The 17438-nt window shown below is 31.1% G+C and overlaps 3 protein-coding genes across 3 annotated transcripts; 1 reads left to right on the top strand and 2 right to left on the bottom strand.

Annotated features, from left to right (window-relative positions):
- The first annotated feature begins 3279 nt into the window (after window positions 1-3279).
- Window positions 3280-11632, top strand: LOC112733856 (protein DETOXIFICATION 30). The gene is made up of 7 exons (XM_025782954.3): window positions 3280-3876; window positions 4689-5230; window positions 7217-7303; window positions 10208-10264; window positions 10359-10716; window positions 10794-10880; window positions 10973-11632. Exons 1-7 carry the CDS (start codon window positions 3565-3567, stop codon window positions 11060-11062), a joined length of 1533 nt encoding a protein of 510 aa, XP_025638739.1. The 5' UTR covers window positions 3280-3564; the 3' UTR covers window positions 11063-11632.
- Window positions 11633-13014: 1382 nt separating this feature from the next.
- Window positions 13015-13638, bottom strand: LOC112733858 (large ribosomal subunit protein uL15x). The gene has a single exon (XM_025782956.3). It carries the CDS (start codon window positions 13636-13638, stop codon window positions 13195-13197), a length of 444 nt encoding a protein of 147 aa, XP_025638741.1. The 3' UTR covers window positions 13015-13194.
- Window positions 13015-16986, bottom strand: LOC112733857 (uncharacterized). Its single transcript, XM_025782955.3, has 4 exons — window positions 16246-16986; window positions 16002-16154; window positions 15712-15917; window positions 13015-15214 (listed from the first exon to the last, which is right to left on the bottom strand). The coding sequence occupies exons 1-4, from the start codon at window positions 16696-16698 to the stop codon at window positions 15010-15012; spliced, it is 1017 nt and encodes a 338-aa protein (XP_025638740.1). The 5' UTR covers window positions 16699-16986; the 3' UTR covers window positions 13015-15009.
- Between the last annotated feature and the right edge of the window lie 452 nt (window positions 16987-17438).

The following is a 17438-nucleotide window of genomic DNA, read 5'->3' as shown; positions in this document are numbered from 1 at the left end:
TCGCATATTATTTTAACAACAAAATTAGGCATCTAAAATTTTTTAAATTAAGCCCTCAGGCCTCAATTAAATCTTTGAATGCACGTATGTATGTATTGTCGTTGCTACTTTTTCTTCGCTTTTTTTTTTTTGTATTTTTTTAATTATTATTATTGTCATTGTTATCATTTTTTTATTATTTTTTTTAACACAAAAAATTTAATGCATAACATAAAAATTTTAATTCATAGTAAAAAAAATTAGTATATAATATAAAAAATTTTATATTTTGTAATAAAATTTATATGCTTAAAAAATGCAAAAACAAAGAACTACATAATAAATGCACGTAATTTTTTATAAGACTTTTATCAATTTAATTAAATTTAATTGCTAAAAATATTTATAATGCAATATCACTATTTTAACAGTTAACAAACGATTGATGTAGAATATAAATATGAAAGATCTGGCTGTTATATGCAGCTGTGGTGTCAATATCAAAGTAATCGGACGGTCCAAATTCAAAGTATAATAATTAGACAATTCGATTTAAGATACACAAATGAGATAGTCTAATTTGTATCACACTAGTCACATGTGCATACATGATGGCTCTCCTCGGTTAAGTTCTCTCCTCTTCGAACTACTCTTCACTCTCCTGAAACTACTCTCTCTCAAGTCTCTTTCCCTCTGTCAGAAACTCTAACTCTACCATTTTCTCTCTTCTCTTGGCCAGCAATTTTTTTTATCAATCTTCATTAAAAAATCACAATGCCAAAGAAACACAAATTTAAAGATGTAGATGATCCTAAATTTTATATTATTAATTATTTTTGTCATTCTGATTATATAAATTAGTATTTTAAATTTTGTTTAATAGAAATATTATTAATAATGTTAAAAATTAAGGTTGTTAATAATAATTAATGTAGTAATTAAAAATATATATTTAAATTTAGTTAGTAAATATTTTAGTCAATGATAATGTTAATACTGGACTGATGTAACAGATTATTAGAAAATATATATTTAGAATATTTTGTAATAATTATTAAAATTATATCTTAGTTTTATTAATTATTATTAGAAGTTACGTTATTATTGTATAATTTTTGTAAAGTAGATTTAATAAATATTATATTTTTTAAATTTTAATAATTATTTATTTATTGTTAGCTATTTAATTAACATAAATATTGTAGTTGAGTTTTTAAATTTTTTAATATTGTTATTTAAATTAGGTTAGTCGTACGTGCATGCTAGTTAATTAATTAGTTATTATTAGAAAGTTATTAATTATTATTTGATAAATTATTTATTAATAAATAAGTAATTATGTAAGGAATAATTTAATAAAAAATTAATAAAATATTTAATAAAATATTTAATATGAATAATAATATCATAATTTTAAAAATAAAAAACTCTTCAAAATATTTTTTAGTTTTATTAATTAAATTTAGAAGTTAAATTATTATTGTGGAGTTTCAGTAAAATAGATTTACTAAATATTATATTTTTTAAAATTTAATAATTAATTGATTATTGTTAGATATTTAATTAATATATTTATTGTAGTTGTATTTTTAATTTTTTTTAATAATATTAGTTAAATAATTTGTAGATTAGCCGTATTTATGTATGCATACTAGTTATTAAATTAACTAATTAACACTAAATTTAGTATTATTTTAATAAATTAGTTATTATTATTAAAAAATTATTAATTATTATCAGTAAATTATTAATTATTACTTGATAAGCTATCTATCTCACAAATAATTAGGCTTGTGGTATTATGAATATGTATTGTTGATATATGTATGCATGTAATAGAATAGAATATAATACCATATAAGTATTATTAGAGTTATAATTTAACCAAATAAAAACATAAATACATAAATAAATGTTAATTAAATTTTAATCAAATAAATAAATAAATAAAAAGAATTATTATCTTAAATTTAATCAAATAAAGACATAAATAAATACTAATTAATTATATTTTCATATGTCACATAATTAATTAATCGCTCAACAATATAAATTATAATAAAATTGTGATCTCTCGAACAAATATTTAAATTACGTACCTGTATTTATATATTTAAAAAATTTCAGTGCATGTATAGCCTCTAAATCTAAAGCACGCATGAAAGATGGCTCCTCAAACGGATGTTGGTTTATTAGTGCATTTGCCACTTCTCCTACATTTGTCTTCATAGTGTTGTCAGCTTGATCTTCGTCTCTATCTGAGTTAATGACCTCATAATTGCTTTTAAACTCTTCCTCACTGTCACTGTTGTAATCTTCTCATTTAATATTTTGGTTGGCTTTAGATTGTTTGAATTTAATATACAACTCAATGAACGACATTTGAAAGCAACTTTTAATATACATTGAAAATATCTCTTGCATGTTCGCTTCATCAGTTACATATTTAGTTTGAATTTGAATAAATTCACCAAATACGGTATAAGATACTTGTATAAAATACATGATACTCTCATTGACATTTTAGAATTTATTTTCTCACAAATCACACATTTTAGTTTTTCAAATGAGATTGTGAATGGAACAACAATATCTAACGAATTCTCACATACAAATTTTATTCTTTCAGAAGTTTGTAACAAAATCTGAACATTATAATATACTTTTAATATAATCCTATCATCAATTTTTTTTTTCTCACATCAATATATATGAACTTCACCTGTAATTTTTTGAAGCACAAATAAAAATATAAGAGGAGGAGAGTTCTGGAGGAAGAGAGATCACTCGGATGCAAGTTGTGTATATATATAATGAAATAAATCGATTGATTTGATTTCTATTTAGGTATTAAAATAATTTTTTTAAGTAAATCGGATGGTGTGATTTATTTTTAATTTGCGTAAAATAAAAAAATTTAATAACCCTAAAATCGAACAGTTTGATTAACTCTATGTAATTTTAATTTTTTTTTCATACAAATCAGACTATCTAATTTATGTACCAATTTTTACCAATAAAAAAATCAAACGGTCAAAATTTTTCTACATAAATTTCAAAAAGTAACCACCATGTTAAGGTCTAGAACATCCAATCTGCATAACAAGACACAATACACACGATATGTATATAAAAAAGAACAAGTTGTAACTCGTGTTATTTATTAATATTATCAATTATCAAAAGTATATATAGAAATTCAAAGGAAAGAAATGATGATAGTACATATGCTATTGTTTTGAAAGTTACGTAGATATTTTCATATTTTAAATATAAAAATGATAATATTAATTAAAAGGCGTTCTACTATTTTTTTTTAATATATGAAATATATATTGATTTATTAACATTAACACAAAAGTAGTATAGAGCGTTTGGCATAACCATGAATATATTAAATCCCATTAATTAAATCCCACATAATAAGTAGAAAGAAAAAACATGTATGTTACGGGTGAGTGATGTAAGATAAGACGTGTATTAACATGGCTGGCCATCTTTGTTTATGCATATAAATTAAACGTGTCTTCCCAATTTTCAATTGTTCTTTTCTAGTTAGCCAGCTTGCTAGGTCCATATCCATTTATGGAGGGAGAGGGACAAGATCATAACAACAACTACACTCGCCCTCTTCTCACACCGCCGCCGCCCGCCGCCGTATTCACCACAGAATCCCATGACATCCCTCCGATCAGCAGCCCCAGAATCTTCGGCAGGGAGTTTCTCCTCGAGTCCAAGAAGCTCTGGTACCTGGCCGGCCCTGCCATCTTCACCTCTGTCTGCCAGTACTCACTCGGCGCCATCACTCAGCTCTTCGCTGGCCACGTTGGCACCTTAGAGCTCGCCGCTGTCTCTGTCGAGAACTCCGTCATCGCCGGCTTCTGCTTCGGCATCATGGTAATTATATTAAAGGGATATTAAATACCAACAAGACCTCTGTCAACTCTTGTTTAAATATTGTATTGTGATTTGTGAGTTTTGCTACTCATAAATGATATGGAAAAGTATAGGGGCAACAACTTTTGTGTTTTCTGACTAGTACTTAACCATTAAAATAAAAGTGAGTGATTTCTCACTATTAGATGTAATTTTATACCATTAAAAACACTATTAGGTAGCGTTTGGTGGAGAGACAGAGACGGAAAGACTGAGACTGAGAGACAGAGACTAAGAGACAGGGATTGAAATAAATCTCAGTATTCTGTTTGGTGCAAAATGGGAGACATGAATTGAAACAAGAATGAAACTCTAATTTAATTTGCACAAAGGGTAAAATTGGAATTAATTAATTGAAATGAAAGTATTTTAGGTATAAAATGTTATTAAAGTTTCAGTCTCCATCTCTAAAAATTCCAGTCCCCTGTGTCCCTACTTTTTGGAGGTACTGAAATACTGAAATTTTAGAGACAGAGACAGAAATTTTAGTACCAGTCTCTGAACTAACAAACACGATACTGAGTCACAGTCTCTCAGTCTCTGTCTCAGTACCTCAAAACAAACGCTACCTTAATGATCAATTGATGGTTATAAAATACTAAAATTGCTGCCCCTAACATTCCTCAAATGATATAGGCGTTATAATAGTACATTTGTACTTGTAGTCTGATCTGGTGTGTAACAAATTGAATTTAATATTGAATATAAAGTTAGAGTAAATTAGTGTATGTGGCATGATGTTTGGCATGAGTAATTGATAGAAATGAATGCAGCTTGGGATGGGAAGTGCGTTGGAAACGCTATGCGGACAAGCGTTCGGAGCGGGACAATTGAGGATGTTAGGGATTTACATGCAACGATCATGGGTCATTCTCAACACCACCTGCTTGATCCTCAGCCTTCTCTACGTCTTCGCCAAGCCGCTCCTCAATTTTATTGGCCAGACGGCCGCCATATCCAAGGCGGCGGGGGAGTTCGCCGTCTGGATGATACCGCAGCTCTTCGCATACGCCATGAATTTCCCGATCCAGAAGTTCCTGCAGGCGCAAAGCAAGATCATGGTCATGGCTTGGATAGCAGCGGCGGCGCTTGTGATGCATCTGCTGCTCAGCTGGCTGCTCATGCTGAGGCTGGGCTGGGGGCTGGTCGGGGCCGCGGTGGTGCTGAACGGGTCCTGGTGGTTCATAGTGGTGGCGCAGCTTGTGTACATCCTGAGCGGCACGTGCGGGAACGCGTGGAGTGGCTTCTCGCTAAAGGCGTTTGAGAATCTCTGGGGATTCGTTCGTCTCTCCCTTGCATCTGCAGTTATGCTCTGGTATCAAAATTTAAATTTATTTATTTCTTGGTCATATGCTGCCTGATGCATATGAGACAAAGTTACAAAATAAATTTTGTTCAAGATTGGTATATTCATAATTTGAAATACACGAAAAAATATTTATAATTTAAAACTAAAATTATGTATATAAGTATTAGAAAAAAAATTTACTTATATTTAGAATAATTATATATAAGAATTAAAATAAAAAATATTAATTAAAATTTAATTAAACAATTATTTTTTAATTAATTTTAATTAATATCAGTTTATCTTTTTTAAAATGATTTTATTCATCTTATATTTTAAACTCTCAATCATAAATCTTAAATGGTAGATTCTGAATTTTAAATTCTCTAAAAATAAGATTTTTTACAATTAAAAAAAGTTAGTTAATATTGAATGTCTAAAAATTGATTTTTTTATTATTTAATGTATAAATAATATTTTTTTATCTCAACAATTTTTTTAAAAATTACTATTAATTTTACTTATGTATAAAAAATTAAGATTCAGTTTGATAATTAACTAATTTTAGAAAGAGCATTATCAATGTTTATTTTTTTTTTTTTACTAAATCAAATTTGACAAGAGATATATTTATTTGTATATAATTATTAACATTTTTTTCAAAACTTAGCGGAGACAAGTAGTGTCCCTTCTTATTAACCTGGGTCCGTCTTGCATTGATTGGTGAAATGTATTTTAAATTCTAATTGTTTTTTTTTTTTTTTTGGTGACTTTAAATTCTAATTGTTTAAGTAACATTTTTTATGTCTTATCTAATAACTAACGAATTAAATAGGTCATACATCAATCAATATTCATATAAATGTGAAGAATACATTGACCATACTCCATACCTAATATAAGTTTCTCACATACCCAAAAAAAATTTAATTTGATTTGACGCTTTTTGGTACCAACATATAAATAATAGAGGACAGAATCTAACTCGTTTCCCATGCTTCGTGCTTGCACTACAAAGATCGCGACATACATGTGGACGGCATTTATTGGTACAATAAATGTTAGCATAATATATATACCGATTAAATTAAAAATACACTAAAATTAATTATTAAAAATAATTATTAGTATAAAATAATATATATTAAAATATAAATATATAATTATATATTAAAAATAAATTAAATTATATATATAATTATATATAAATATATTAATAATTAATTTTAATGTATAAATAATATTTTTGTATATATAAATTGGCAGACTAATTAATTAGATGAATTTGATTGATATATACGTTGTGGAAAGGGGCACTTGCCTCCACCAATATTTATATATTATTTCTCTTGTGGTGTTATGTTTGTTCTTAAAATAAAATATAAATTATTTTTTTGAATTTTATATTAAAAATTTATTTTTTAAACTTAAGAAATAATAATTTATTTGGTTAAATTTGATCTAATATAAATATTAAAAATAAATAAATTAATCAACTCAATAAAAAAAAATAAATAGTGATAATTAACTTTATCATACTAACGAATTAGTTAATAATCAAATTGAATCTTAATTTTTTAATTAGACATAACTTAAATGATTAGTATTTCTTTAAAATTTAGTTAAGACAATTAAATATATCATCTATATATTAATATATTAATAATCTTTATTAAAATGGTCTTGTGTAGACTCTAGAGTAATTATTTTGGTTAGAAATAAATTTTATTTATATCATAATAAATACTATGACAAGTGAATTTCATATTTCATAATTGAGTAGGAGATGATGAATAATTAAATAATTATTTAAGAACATAAATGAAGAAATAATATTTAGTTATATTAAAAATAAAGTAAGAACAATTATAATTATTTTTGTTATTTTAGATTAATATTTTTTTGAGTTAATCAATTTATTAAAAATTTAATATAATATATATATATATATATATATATATATATATATATATATAATTTTTACTTTAACAGTATGTATATATATGTTTGCAGCCTGGAAATGTGGTATTTTATGGCACTAATTCTGTTCGCGGGATATCTGAAGAATGCAGAAGTTTCAGTTGATGCCTTATCTATCTGGTGAGACCCCTCTCATCAATCACTCCGCTAATCAATATTCATTCGGAAATAAATTAAAGTTACCCTTTTTTCCCTTTTGTTATTGCTACAAAGATTTATTTTATGTGTTACAATAGTGCCTAATGCAGTAATGATTAAACCAACGTATCCACATGCCTTTGGAATCATCATAAATGACAAAATCAATATGAAACAAATTATAAAAGTCTTTCTGATTTCAACACATAATAAAGTTCGTACTTGGTAGTTGGTACAACACCTAAAGTGAATGAGTATGCATGCCATAAAAAAATATATTTATGTAAAAATCTTTTATTATAAGTATACCGTACCCGAGTATGAATTATTAAATCTAAATTTATATTGTGCAAGATATAGTAATAAAATCAATATGATTTTATTTTATTTTATAAAAAAATGATATTATCATTGTTATTTTTAATAATATTACTTCACATATGCGATTTTTTATATTATATATTCTTATGAATTTATAAAAACAAAAAATGATATTATCCTTTTTCTATTTTGTCAGATACTGGATTAGGTTTATGATAAAGAATAGTTTATTGCATCTCATTTTAGTTAAACACTAATTAAAAGAAAGTTTCTCTAAGAAGTTTCTTTAAGGTTATTTTGTTGAAAAAATTTAATAATATATATATATATATATATATATATATATATATATATATATATATATATATATATATAACATATACTTTTATTTTTTATATAATAAATACTTTAAAAACTAATGTTTTTCAATATAAAACCATCTATATTACTTTAAAGGCTTAAAGCCACTTGTCAGCTAAATTACAGGTAATATAAATATAAAACTTTGTTTAATTAACTGGTCAACTGTTCATCATTCTAACTAATTAATATTATTAAATAATACCCCTTCCTTTCATATTAGGTATTTTTTTTAGTTGTGAAAAAATATTAAATAAAGAACAATGTTAGAAAATTAATTTTTTTCAGTTAATATTAGTTAATTTTTAAAAAAAATTTATTTATTTTAAATTTTAAATTCTAATAAACCTTTAATATCCTAAATCTTAAGTTATAAACTATAAATTTTAAATCCTACAAAAAATAAAAACATTCAAATTAAAAAAATTAATTAATATTAACTAAATAAAAAGTATAGTTCTCTATATTTCTCTTAAAACAATCATTATTTTTTTTTGAAAATATAAATAATCAAAAGAAAAGAATTAAATTATTCTTAATATAATTTTCTCTCATTATTAGTAACGTTTTAGTCTTTTAACTTTTTTATTTAATAATAAATGGTATAATAGGTAAAAATTAATTAATGATCTTTTGAAATTAAAAAATAAATTTAATTTGAAAAACAATAAAAAAAAAAAACACTTAATAAACGCAGAGAATAGCATGCTTTGGGATTCGGTTCTATTATTGTACCAAAAAATGAAAAAATCATAATCACGGGACAGCCTCCAATAGTAGTTCCTATTTCATACTAAACATTGCACTCATTGGTTGATGAATGGAAGAAGGTAAAAATCCAGATGCAGTTTTCTTTACACTTTACGTGAAGTTTTTATTATTGAAAAAATAAATATGTTAAAAAACATTAAAATTCAGATGCAGGTATTTTTACATTAAATTGATATTTAAAGATTATTAAATAATTTAATAAATTTAATTAAATTATTATATAAAAATTTTTAATTATTAATTTAATATAAAAATAATTATGTGTGAATCTTCACATTAAACAATATTGGGTGATTAATTTAATTATAATAATTAATTTAATAATTTTTTTTTTACATATAACATTTGGAATAGATAGCAAATTCAAAATGAAAACTTACTGCCACTAGGCACTTGCTCCCACTCAGCCAAGCGACAGAAATTCATTAATTTAAGCATAGAGGCAGGGACCAAGAGGGAGCTATCATAAAATTATATAATGATTAAAATAAATTAATCAAAAAATAATCAGAATTTATTTTATTTATTATTCATTAATTATTATATTAATTAATAAATAATAAATAAAATAAGTTTGGATTATTTTTTTATCTCCTTAAAATTACCGTTATATAAATTATGATTTCTCATCACTATCCATCATTAGTATTTATATCATAGTGTGAACTTAATAAAATTTAAAGTAATGTTTCATGCAAAACTACCTTTTGAATCATTCCACACCCTTCCCCTCCCAAGAAAAAGACAAACATTTGTCGTTTTCTTTCTTTTCCTTGATATAAAAGTGATTGATCGAGTTAAGAGTGAGAAGTTTAAACTTTAAACTCCCTCAATTATTTAATTTGGAGTCTAGTGAATATATATCACAATGCTACAGACCCCACCAGCACCATGGTTTAAGCATTTTTGGAAAAGCAAAGAAGGACCTCATGGAAAACAGAAAGAACATTTCACACACGGCCTTACCGATACATATGGATGCACATGCTACAAATCCAGTATAAACTACATACAAATTCTGATCACTTTAGTAATGGATCTCACACACCTACAATTCTAAATTAAAATTCTAGAAAAATCAATGGAATTTATCTCCATTAAGTATTATCTAAACTGAAATTGCATACAATACAATAAGAATTGTTTTTTTTTTAATTTATTTATTTAAACTATTTTTGTTTCTTCCTCCTTTACCATGCATGCATACTTTTTCTGGGACGTGACCATGCACACTACTTTGTTATGTGTTTTTGCCAAAAGTAATTTTTAAATTTGTCCTTGAAAAATTAAGCACACGTTGGAATTGTCATATACTTAATCTTTCAGTATTAATTTGAATATTAACTGATGGGATACTTTAATTAATTGTGCTATGAGAATAGCCTATTTGAGTTTGGTGAAATCATATCTGACCTTGTAGCAATGGATTTGCAGCATGAACATCTTGGGTTGGACCGTGATGGTATCCTTTGGAATGAATGCAGCAGTAAGGTATTTATTATTGTGTAACACAAAAGCTTCATCCTAAAGAGTAAAGTGGTTATTGTTCAATTAAGATGAATTAATTTTGTTGAGTTGTGGGCAGTGTGAGGGTGTCAAATGAACTAGGGGCATCACACCCAAGAGCAGCGAAATTCTCGCTAGTGGTAGCAGTGATAACATCGTTTGTGCTGGGTCTAGCAATGTCACTGGTTCTTATCATGTTCAGGAAGCAATACCCTTCCTTGTTCTCGAATGATTCAGCGGTGAAGGAACTGGTGATGGAGCTGACACCAATGTTGGCCTTTTGCATCATCATCAACAATGTTCAGCCTGTTCTTTCAGGTGTTGCCGTTGGGGCAGGGTGGCAGAGTCTTGTTGCCTATGTCAACATTGCTTGTTACTATCTTTTTGGTGTTCCTCTTGGACTTATTTTGGGCTATGCGCTTGACTTTGGTGTCATTGTAAGCCTTTTTCTTGCTTCCCTTATTTGCCTTCTCTATTATTCAGTCCTGTGATATGTTATGATGGATATTTCCAGGGGATCTGGTCTGGGATGCTCACGGGGACCATTGTCCAAACTTGTGTTCTATTCATCATAGTATATAGAACTGACTGGGACAAAGAGGTAAGATCTTTGTGAAGATCAGACCATATCACATTGCATGCAAACCAATTTCATTATCTTATATTCATGCTAGTTTTGGGTGTTGATGGCAGGCCTCCCTTGCAGAAGATAGAATAAAGAAGTGGGGTGGGCATAAAGATTCAAAATCCAATGGTGTCGCAAATAATGATCAGCAAACATGAAAGTGTTGCAAATTCTAGAACCAAATTTTTTATGTATTTAATTTCATTTTGTCAAACTTGTGTTCAAGGGCCAACATTAGCCCAGTTGTATAATTTAGAAGTGTTATGCCTCGTTGGCTCGTATGATAGAAATGCTAAAAAGTAATCAACATTTATTATTTTTGACCATTAATTAGCTATCAATGTTTAAAAATATGGGCTAAAGTATGTTACTGAATTATAAAACCAAAGAAATTGAGTTGATACTTAAATGTGATGGTCAAAAACAATAAATTTTGTGATAATCCTCTAGCATTTCTCTATCTCCACCCCTCAAACAGGTTGAGGGGTGGCTGAGTCTGGAACGATAGGGCTGTAGTGGATGGGGTTGCTGCTGCTCATCCTTTTCTTCAACGGCGGCAGCTCCCTTCCCTCTCCTTTCTTTTGTCTTCCATTATCGCCTTACAATAGTTCACCTGTTTCTTTCTCAACACTCATCCCTTCTGAACTCTCTTTTATGTCACCATGCTACTTTGCCTCCCGGCTTGCAATCTGCAGGAAATTAAAGAATCAATTTAGAGGTTGTTGCTCTGTTTTGGTAGTAGTAGCTTTGTTGCATCCAAGTATAGCGCTCCATATCCAGGTTGTGTTCCCCATAGAAGTCGAAAAAATCTAATGGAGGGCTAAGTCATCCAACTGGAGGCCAGGTTTCCATGAATTACTGGAACAAATATCGTTGATTGAGGTGGCTGAAGGGTAGGATTAGGGATGGAATTGATTTGTAAATTCTATATTTTCTATGGGCTATCAGGTTTTCAGAGAAGCTCTTGGGTTTTGTGTTGGGACTATAGTATTAAAATATCATATATAACTTTAAGGTAGATCCATATGATTCTACCAACAAAAAAAAAAAGAGGTAACCTTCCAATGATAACAAAATATTACACAAATACGTTTTGCATAAATTGAAAAAAAAAAAAAGTGAACAAAAGTTTGAATTTCACACTCTAGTCCAAGCGAAGTCCAGCAGGAGAATGGAGGTAAAAACTTAAAACATTTCCCCCTTCCTGTGAGAAGATAACTTATTATGGTGTAAAATCCCAATACTATTACGACTACTGTATTTTCAATATCCATGCATTATTTATTGAAAATGGCGGAACAAGATTATCCTTAACAATTACATTGGAAGTTTGATTTTAGGCCGAAGCATATTGATTAGTGGACTGATGAATTTAATCGCTTCCATGCTAGCTTAGGGGAAGAATTGGTGGCTTAATTCGAGACTTTTTTAGGAATTGGCCCTTGGACCTTTATTGCTTGAGTCCATGTAAAATTCGTTCATAGTGTCGTTGGCGGCAAACAGTTATTGCTTGAAAAGAAGGAAAGAATGTTTGTATCTAACCCAAATAGAAAAGGCAACAATTGGGCTCGAGCTTCCTAGATTAGGGGTTCCTTCCACAATCCACACCCTTCTGTATCCTTTTGCGGTTAAAAATATTGATTCTTTGTTCAATAATAACATTGTGCTTCTAATTATTTGATAGAATTAGAAACCGTGAAGCGCCAATCAAGTTTGTCAACTTCAATTTATTTCCGCTAAGTTAGCAAAACCTAAATAATGATCGCACTCTCCATTAGGGTAGGGTTCCAGCATTTCACTTTGTGCAGCACAACTTAGTCAGATTTATTTTTTTTTTTTAAGAAAACCGTGAATTACCCCCCGAGTATTAAAGCTTCTTCACAATCTATTAATCCGTAGCCTACTAAAAATTAAGCAACTTCATAGCTTCTCTGCACATACCACCGCAGCTTAACAGATTGCAGAATAGATTTGGTTGCGTATATGAATTAAACAGATCAAAAGACAAACCTAGAATAGATTTCTCCAAGAATTCCTGTAGAACCATTTCCATTGCGCAAACTGGATTAATAGATTAACTAATCTAATTGAAACAACGGATCAGCGCATATGAAATAAACTTTTCTAAAATATATATATATCCTTAGCAATATAAGACAGCATTGCGATTCGGAAAATATCCATAACAGCATTTAATTAAAATTAAAACGATCAGAAACCAGAGTCTCAACAGATCACAAAACTTAAAACTCCTGAATGAAGAAAAAGAAAATGAAGTTTAAAAGGTAACCTAAGCGGTGAGAAGGACGGCGCCACCGTTCTCCTTGATCTTCTTCTCGGCGACCTTGGAAATAAGCTTAGCCTTGACGACAACAGGCTGGTCCTGAGGGAGCACACCTTTTCCCAAGACCTTGAAGTAACCGTGCTGAGTTACATCGATCAATGGAGCCTTCTTCTCCTTGGAGGCCTTATCCTTCACCTCTTGCGGGACCAATGACCACAGCTTGTCGATGTTAACGATTGGGCAATGGAACTTGTTGCGGAGCTTGTGAAAATACCGCATACCTACCTTACCGAAGTAACCGGGATGGTACTTGTCAAACAGGATTCTGTGGTGGTGCATGCCACCGGCGTTACCACGACCTCCTGGATGCTTACGGTGCTTTCCGATACGACCGTGCCCAGCGCTCACGTGACCGCGCTTCTTGCGGTTCTTCTTGAAGCGAGTTGTCATCTTCGGATCTCAAGCGAGCACTCTGAATGTAGGGGTTCGGCGGACAGAGATAGAGGAATTAGGGTTTGGGGTATTTTATAGTTGCGTGACGATGGATTTAGATTTTTTGGTTTATGGTTTTACTCCTAGGGTTTTGGTGTTATGGGCTTTTTTTTTTTAGAGTCCAGGCCAACAGACAAGCCCAAACCACAGAAAATCGGATCCCCAATCCTATGACCCGACCCGGAGTTGGAAGAGCTGTCCTTCCCCAATCTGCAGCTGTAGCTCCTTACCGGTACCTTATCCCGTTTCTGAAGACTCATTCCTCGCCGGCGGACCTGCTGCTCTCCCCGTCGTTCTCGCCTTGCTTGAGTTGCCAAGACGGAAGCGCCAAGGACGGAAGCGCGGCGCCTTCACTTCGGACTTCGCCGCCAAGAACCATACTATATTTGGGTTCTGAGCCTTTATTTGATAATGTCGGGCCAGAAATAAAGAAGAACCTGTTATGTTGTTGGCCCAGAAAACATCACAAAAATTTTTGTTCTTTAGGTGATCAAATTACGACAAGTTTAATTTGATTTTGATTTGATTTGCTCCATGAGCATTCAGACTGATGTTGTTTCACCAATTTTATAACTGTATAACTATAGTCAAGTTAATCTCTTTTAATTAAGAAAGAAAAAGTTAATCTCTTGACAATACGGAAAAATTGAGCTTCAATTATCAAGTTAATCAAAAGCCGCCAATACGCGACACTTGACAGTCCACAACTAACCAACTACAGAGATCATATTCTTAAGTGCCAAGTAAATACACGCAATGCTTTAGTTTATTAGTTATCATCTATGTCTTGCAATAAGTATATTTAAATTTGAGATTGGTTAAGACCAATAAATAGTGAATAAAAACTCGTAATATTAATATTGTGATGTTATAATAAGTAGAAGCTGTTCAACCCACCCTTCTGGAAAAAGATTCCAAGTAAACTCACTCCATTATCTTCTCTCGCGGCTGTAATATCATTTCTTCTTTTTTTCAATTGGTTACAGACCACTTGATGTGAGGAACCTAAACCTTCTAAAGATGACATTTCATACGAATCAGACTCGAATAATGAAATAATTATTTTTTTGTGTGATTAGAAACTGGAAACGGTTTAGCAGAATTACTATGCCTGGGAAAATAATAAGACGGCATGTAATTAATTTTACAAATATATTCCACCAGTACAAACGGTACAACAATGTTACAGTGACATGGGGCTTCACATTAGAATCTATATATAATTATAATTATGTATATACAAATCAAAAAGAAAATCTAAGAGGTAATTAAGTAGAACGGATAGATGAGAAATTGGAGACGGCAAAATGTGTATGTATAAGTGTATGATCATTTTTGAATAATGAGGGCAGCACCAACCAAACCCAACCATACTGTCAATCCAATCCAGAAAGCTCTACTTTTCTCTAACCCAATTGGAGGTTTCCATACAAGAAAATCCCCAAGGTAATCTCTTGAAGATGGAAGCTGGTTGGTAACCGATCCACTTATTCGATCCTTGTCCTTGTACTTATCACTCCATGTTCCCGCATAGCTACATTGCATGGCAACAAATAAAAGATTATTTTTCTAATATGCTCCAAGTCACAAAAGTAACAAAGTGCAATTTAAATTACTATATATGCAGTTAATAGTTATGATCCACCACAATGTGACAAATGCCGATGGCAGTTCAGTGTATTGGGACACAGCTCACTGACAATAAGACATGAATAGAGATTATTACACATTGACGATTTGACATGAACAGTATGATGCAACAACTTGAGCAAGTTGCAACAAATGCAATTTCCTTCTCTATCACCTATACTCTATACAGGTCAATATAACCACTGAAAAAGATTGATAGGGAATAAAAAAGCAATGATATTTGTGGAAATCGAGCCAAGTTGCTTGTGTTCATTGTCTAGTTGTGAATCATGCATCAGCATAATTGGAAATCTTGACACTGAGCAGTAAACCACATAGAAGAAAAATAATTTCTTGCCACAAACTAGGATTGTATAAAGATTATGGTAAGAAGGAAAGAACCTGTCGTAACTAGAACCAATCAAGGGTATGGTGACCATCTCCTCTTGTGATATCTTGAGCTTGGGCGCTTGCAAAATGTAGCGAAGCTCAGAGGCCTGACGGCGGATGCTAATACTGGGGTGCGTCTTCTCTAGTTGCTTGTACAGATCAATGCAGTCTTTGTGGCGGTTGTTGGCCTCATAAGCCATAGCAAGCCATATTTGAATCTGAAATAAATAACAATTAACCCTAAACCCTCCACCTACACTCATCAATTAGAGAGATAAACAGAGAGAAGTGAGCCAACCAACCTCACCACCAAATAAAGTAGGCCTGGGGATGATAGTCAGTGCACCTTCAAGAAACTCAATGGCACGTCCGTACATGCCTTTTCCGTAAGCTTTCTGACCCAAATCAAACATCAATTGAGCCGTCGCTCTCCTCTCTTCTTGTTCCTTAGCCACCTGCACGGCACATTCATTCATTAAACATAAAAGTTAAGATCCCATCTCATCATGTATCTATCACCGATAGGTCAATTGAAACAGACAAAACCTTTTCGAGCTCTCTTCTCACTCTCATCTTCTTCTCTTCCTCGGTCTCCTCCGTACCTTCCTCTCCTCCTTGCGTCCCATCGCCGCCGCGGCTCTGCAACTCCTCGGCCTTCTTCTCAAGCGCTCTCCTGTCCTCGAAATCCCTCACTCTCCTCCGTATTTCATTCTCCCACTCCTCAGTCTCCCAGAACCCGCCGCCGCCGCCATTATTGTCCTCGTCGCTGGACTCGGCGTCATACCCGACCCCGTTCTTCTCGGAGTTGGACTTCCCCCGGGCCATCACCGCGCGGAGGTTGTTGTTGCTGCTCCGATACTCTCCCTCATGGTCCCTTCTGGGTGACAAGCTCAAAACAACGTCGATCCCGGCGGGGCGAATAAGCTTCCTGTCGAGAATGATGCTCCGCGGGGAAGCTATGTCTAGTAAGAGTGCCAGGTGGCCCAGATTCGCAGCCATGGCAGAAACAACAAGAGGAAGGAGAAAAGAAAGAAAGAAAAGCCGCCGGGAAGGGGAGGGGTTTGAGTGAGAAGTGAGAAGAGCGAGGGGAGAAGATATTTATGTTGGGGGGGAAGTTGTGACTTGTAAGGATGAAGATGGGCGCCAGTGTTGTCGTGTTATTGGTGCAATATTGGAACGTGGCTATGTGTTGGCCAGTGCCGTGTGCCACCTTTCCCGTGCAAAACGATGTCGTTTTCAAGGCTCTTATAAGATGAGAAAAAAGTCACCCAACAGTCTGTTACATGTTATCGACTACATCATCTCTAATATTCCTTTGAAGGAAAAAATGAAAGAAAAGAAAAGAGAGAAAAAAAATTAAAAAAAGAAAAGAATATTATTTGGTTGAAGAGATAATTAAAAAAAAAAATTAGTGAAATTTACTATTTTTTTTTAATATTAAAAAAAATGAGAGAAAATTAATTTTTTTTTACTTTTAATATTATTCCTTATTTTTTTAAAATATTTTTTTTCCTTCCAAACATATTTAAAGAAAATAAAAATTCATTCAATTTTTTTCGTTATTTATTTCTTTCCAACCAAACATAGTCTAAAGAAGAATGCTAGGAGGTCAGTAGATTTTATGATTTGTAGTCATCAATTAATCATTATTAGTATTTTTAATATAGCAAAATTACACCATTTTCTTTTGTTAATTAAGTGTTGGCCAAATTTTAATAAAATTACTGGCTCTTAAACTT

The sequence above is a fragment of the Arachis hypogaea genome, chromosome 13 (genome assembly GCF_003086295.3).
Source record: "Arachis hypogaea cultivar Tifrunner chromosome 13, arahy.Tifrunner.gnm2.J5K5, whole genome shotgun sequence".
In the NCBI taxonomy this organism is placed as follows: Eukaryota; Viridiplantae; Streptophyta; class Magnoliopsida; order Fabales; family Fabaceae; genus Arachis; species Arachis hypogaea.
Note: the sequence above shows the minus strand (reverse complement) of the source record. Positions and strands in the feature narration are given on the sequence as shown.

What these genes read in the sequence shown, in the direction of transcription:
- LOC112733857 (XM_025782955.3), bottom strand. Translation starts at nt 16,698, where the DNA reads ATGGCTGCGAATCTGGGCCACCTGGCACTCTTACTAGACATAGCTTCC. An exon ending in TGAGAAGAGAGCTCGAAAAG is followed by an intron (nt 16,155 to 16,245) that starts GTTTTGTCTGTT and finishes TGTGCCGTGCAG; the next exon opens with GTGGCTAAGGAACAAGAAGA. An exon ending in ATTGGTTCTAGTTACGACAG is followed by an intron (nt 15,215 to 15,711) that starts GTTCTTTCCTTC and finishes CATGCAATGTAG; the next exon opens with CTATGCGGGAACATGGAGTG.
- LOC112733858 (XM_025782956.3), bottom strand. Translation starts at nt 13,638, where the DNA reads ATGACAACTCGCTTCAAGAAGAACCGCAAGAAGCGCGGTCACGTGAGC.
- LOC112733856 (XM_025782954.3), top strand. Translation starts at nt 3,565, where the DNA reads ATGGAGGGAGAGGGACAAGATCATAACAACAACTACACTCGCCCTCTT. An exon ending in GTTGATGCCTTATCTATCTG is followed by an intron (nt 7,304 to 10,207) that starts GTGAGACCCCTC and finishes ATGGATTTGCAG; the next exon opens with CATGAACATCTTGGGTTGGA. An exon ending in GAACTGACTGGGACAAAGAG is followed by an intron (nt 10,881 to 10,972) that starts GTAAGATCTTTG and finishes TGTTGATGGCAG; the next exon opens with GCCTCCCTTGCAGAAGATAG.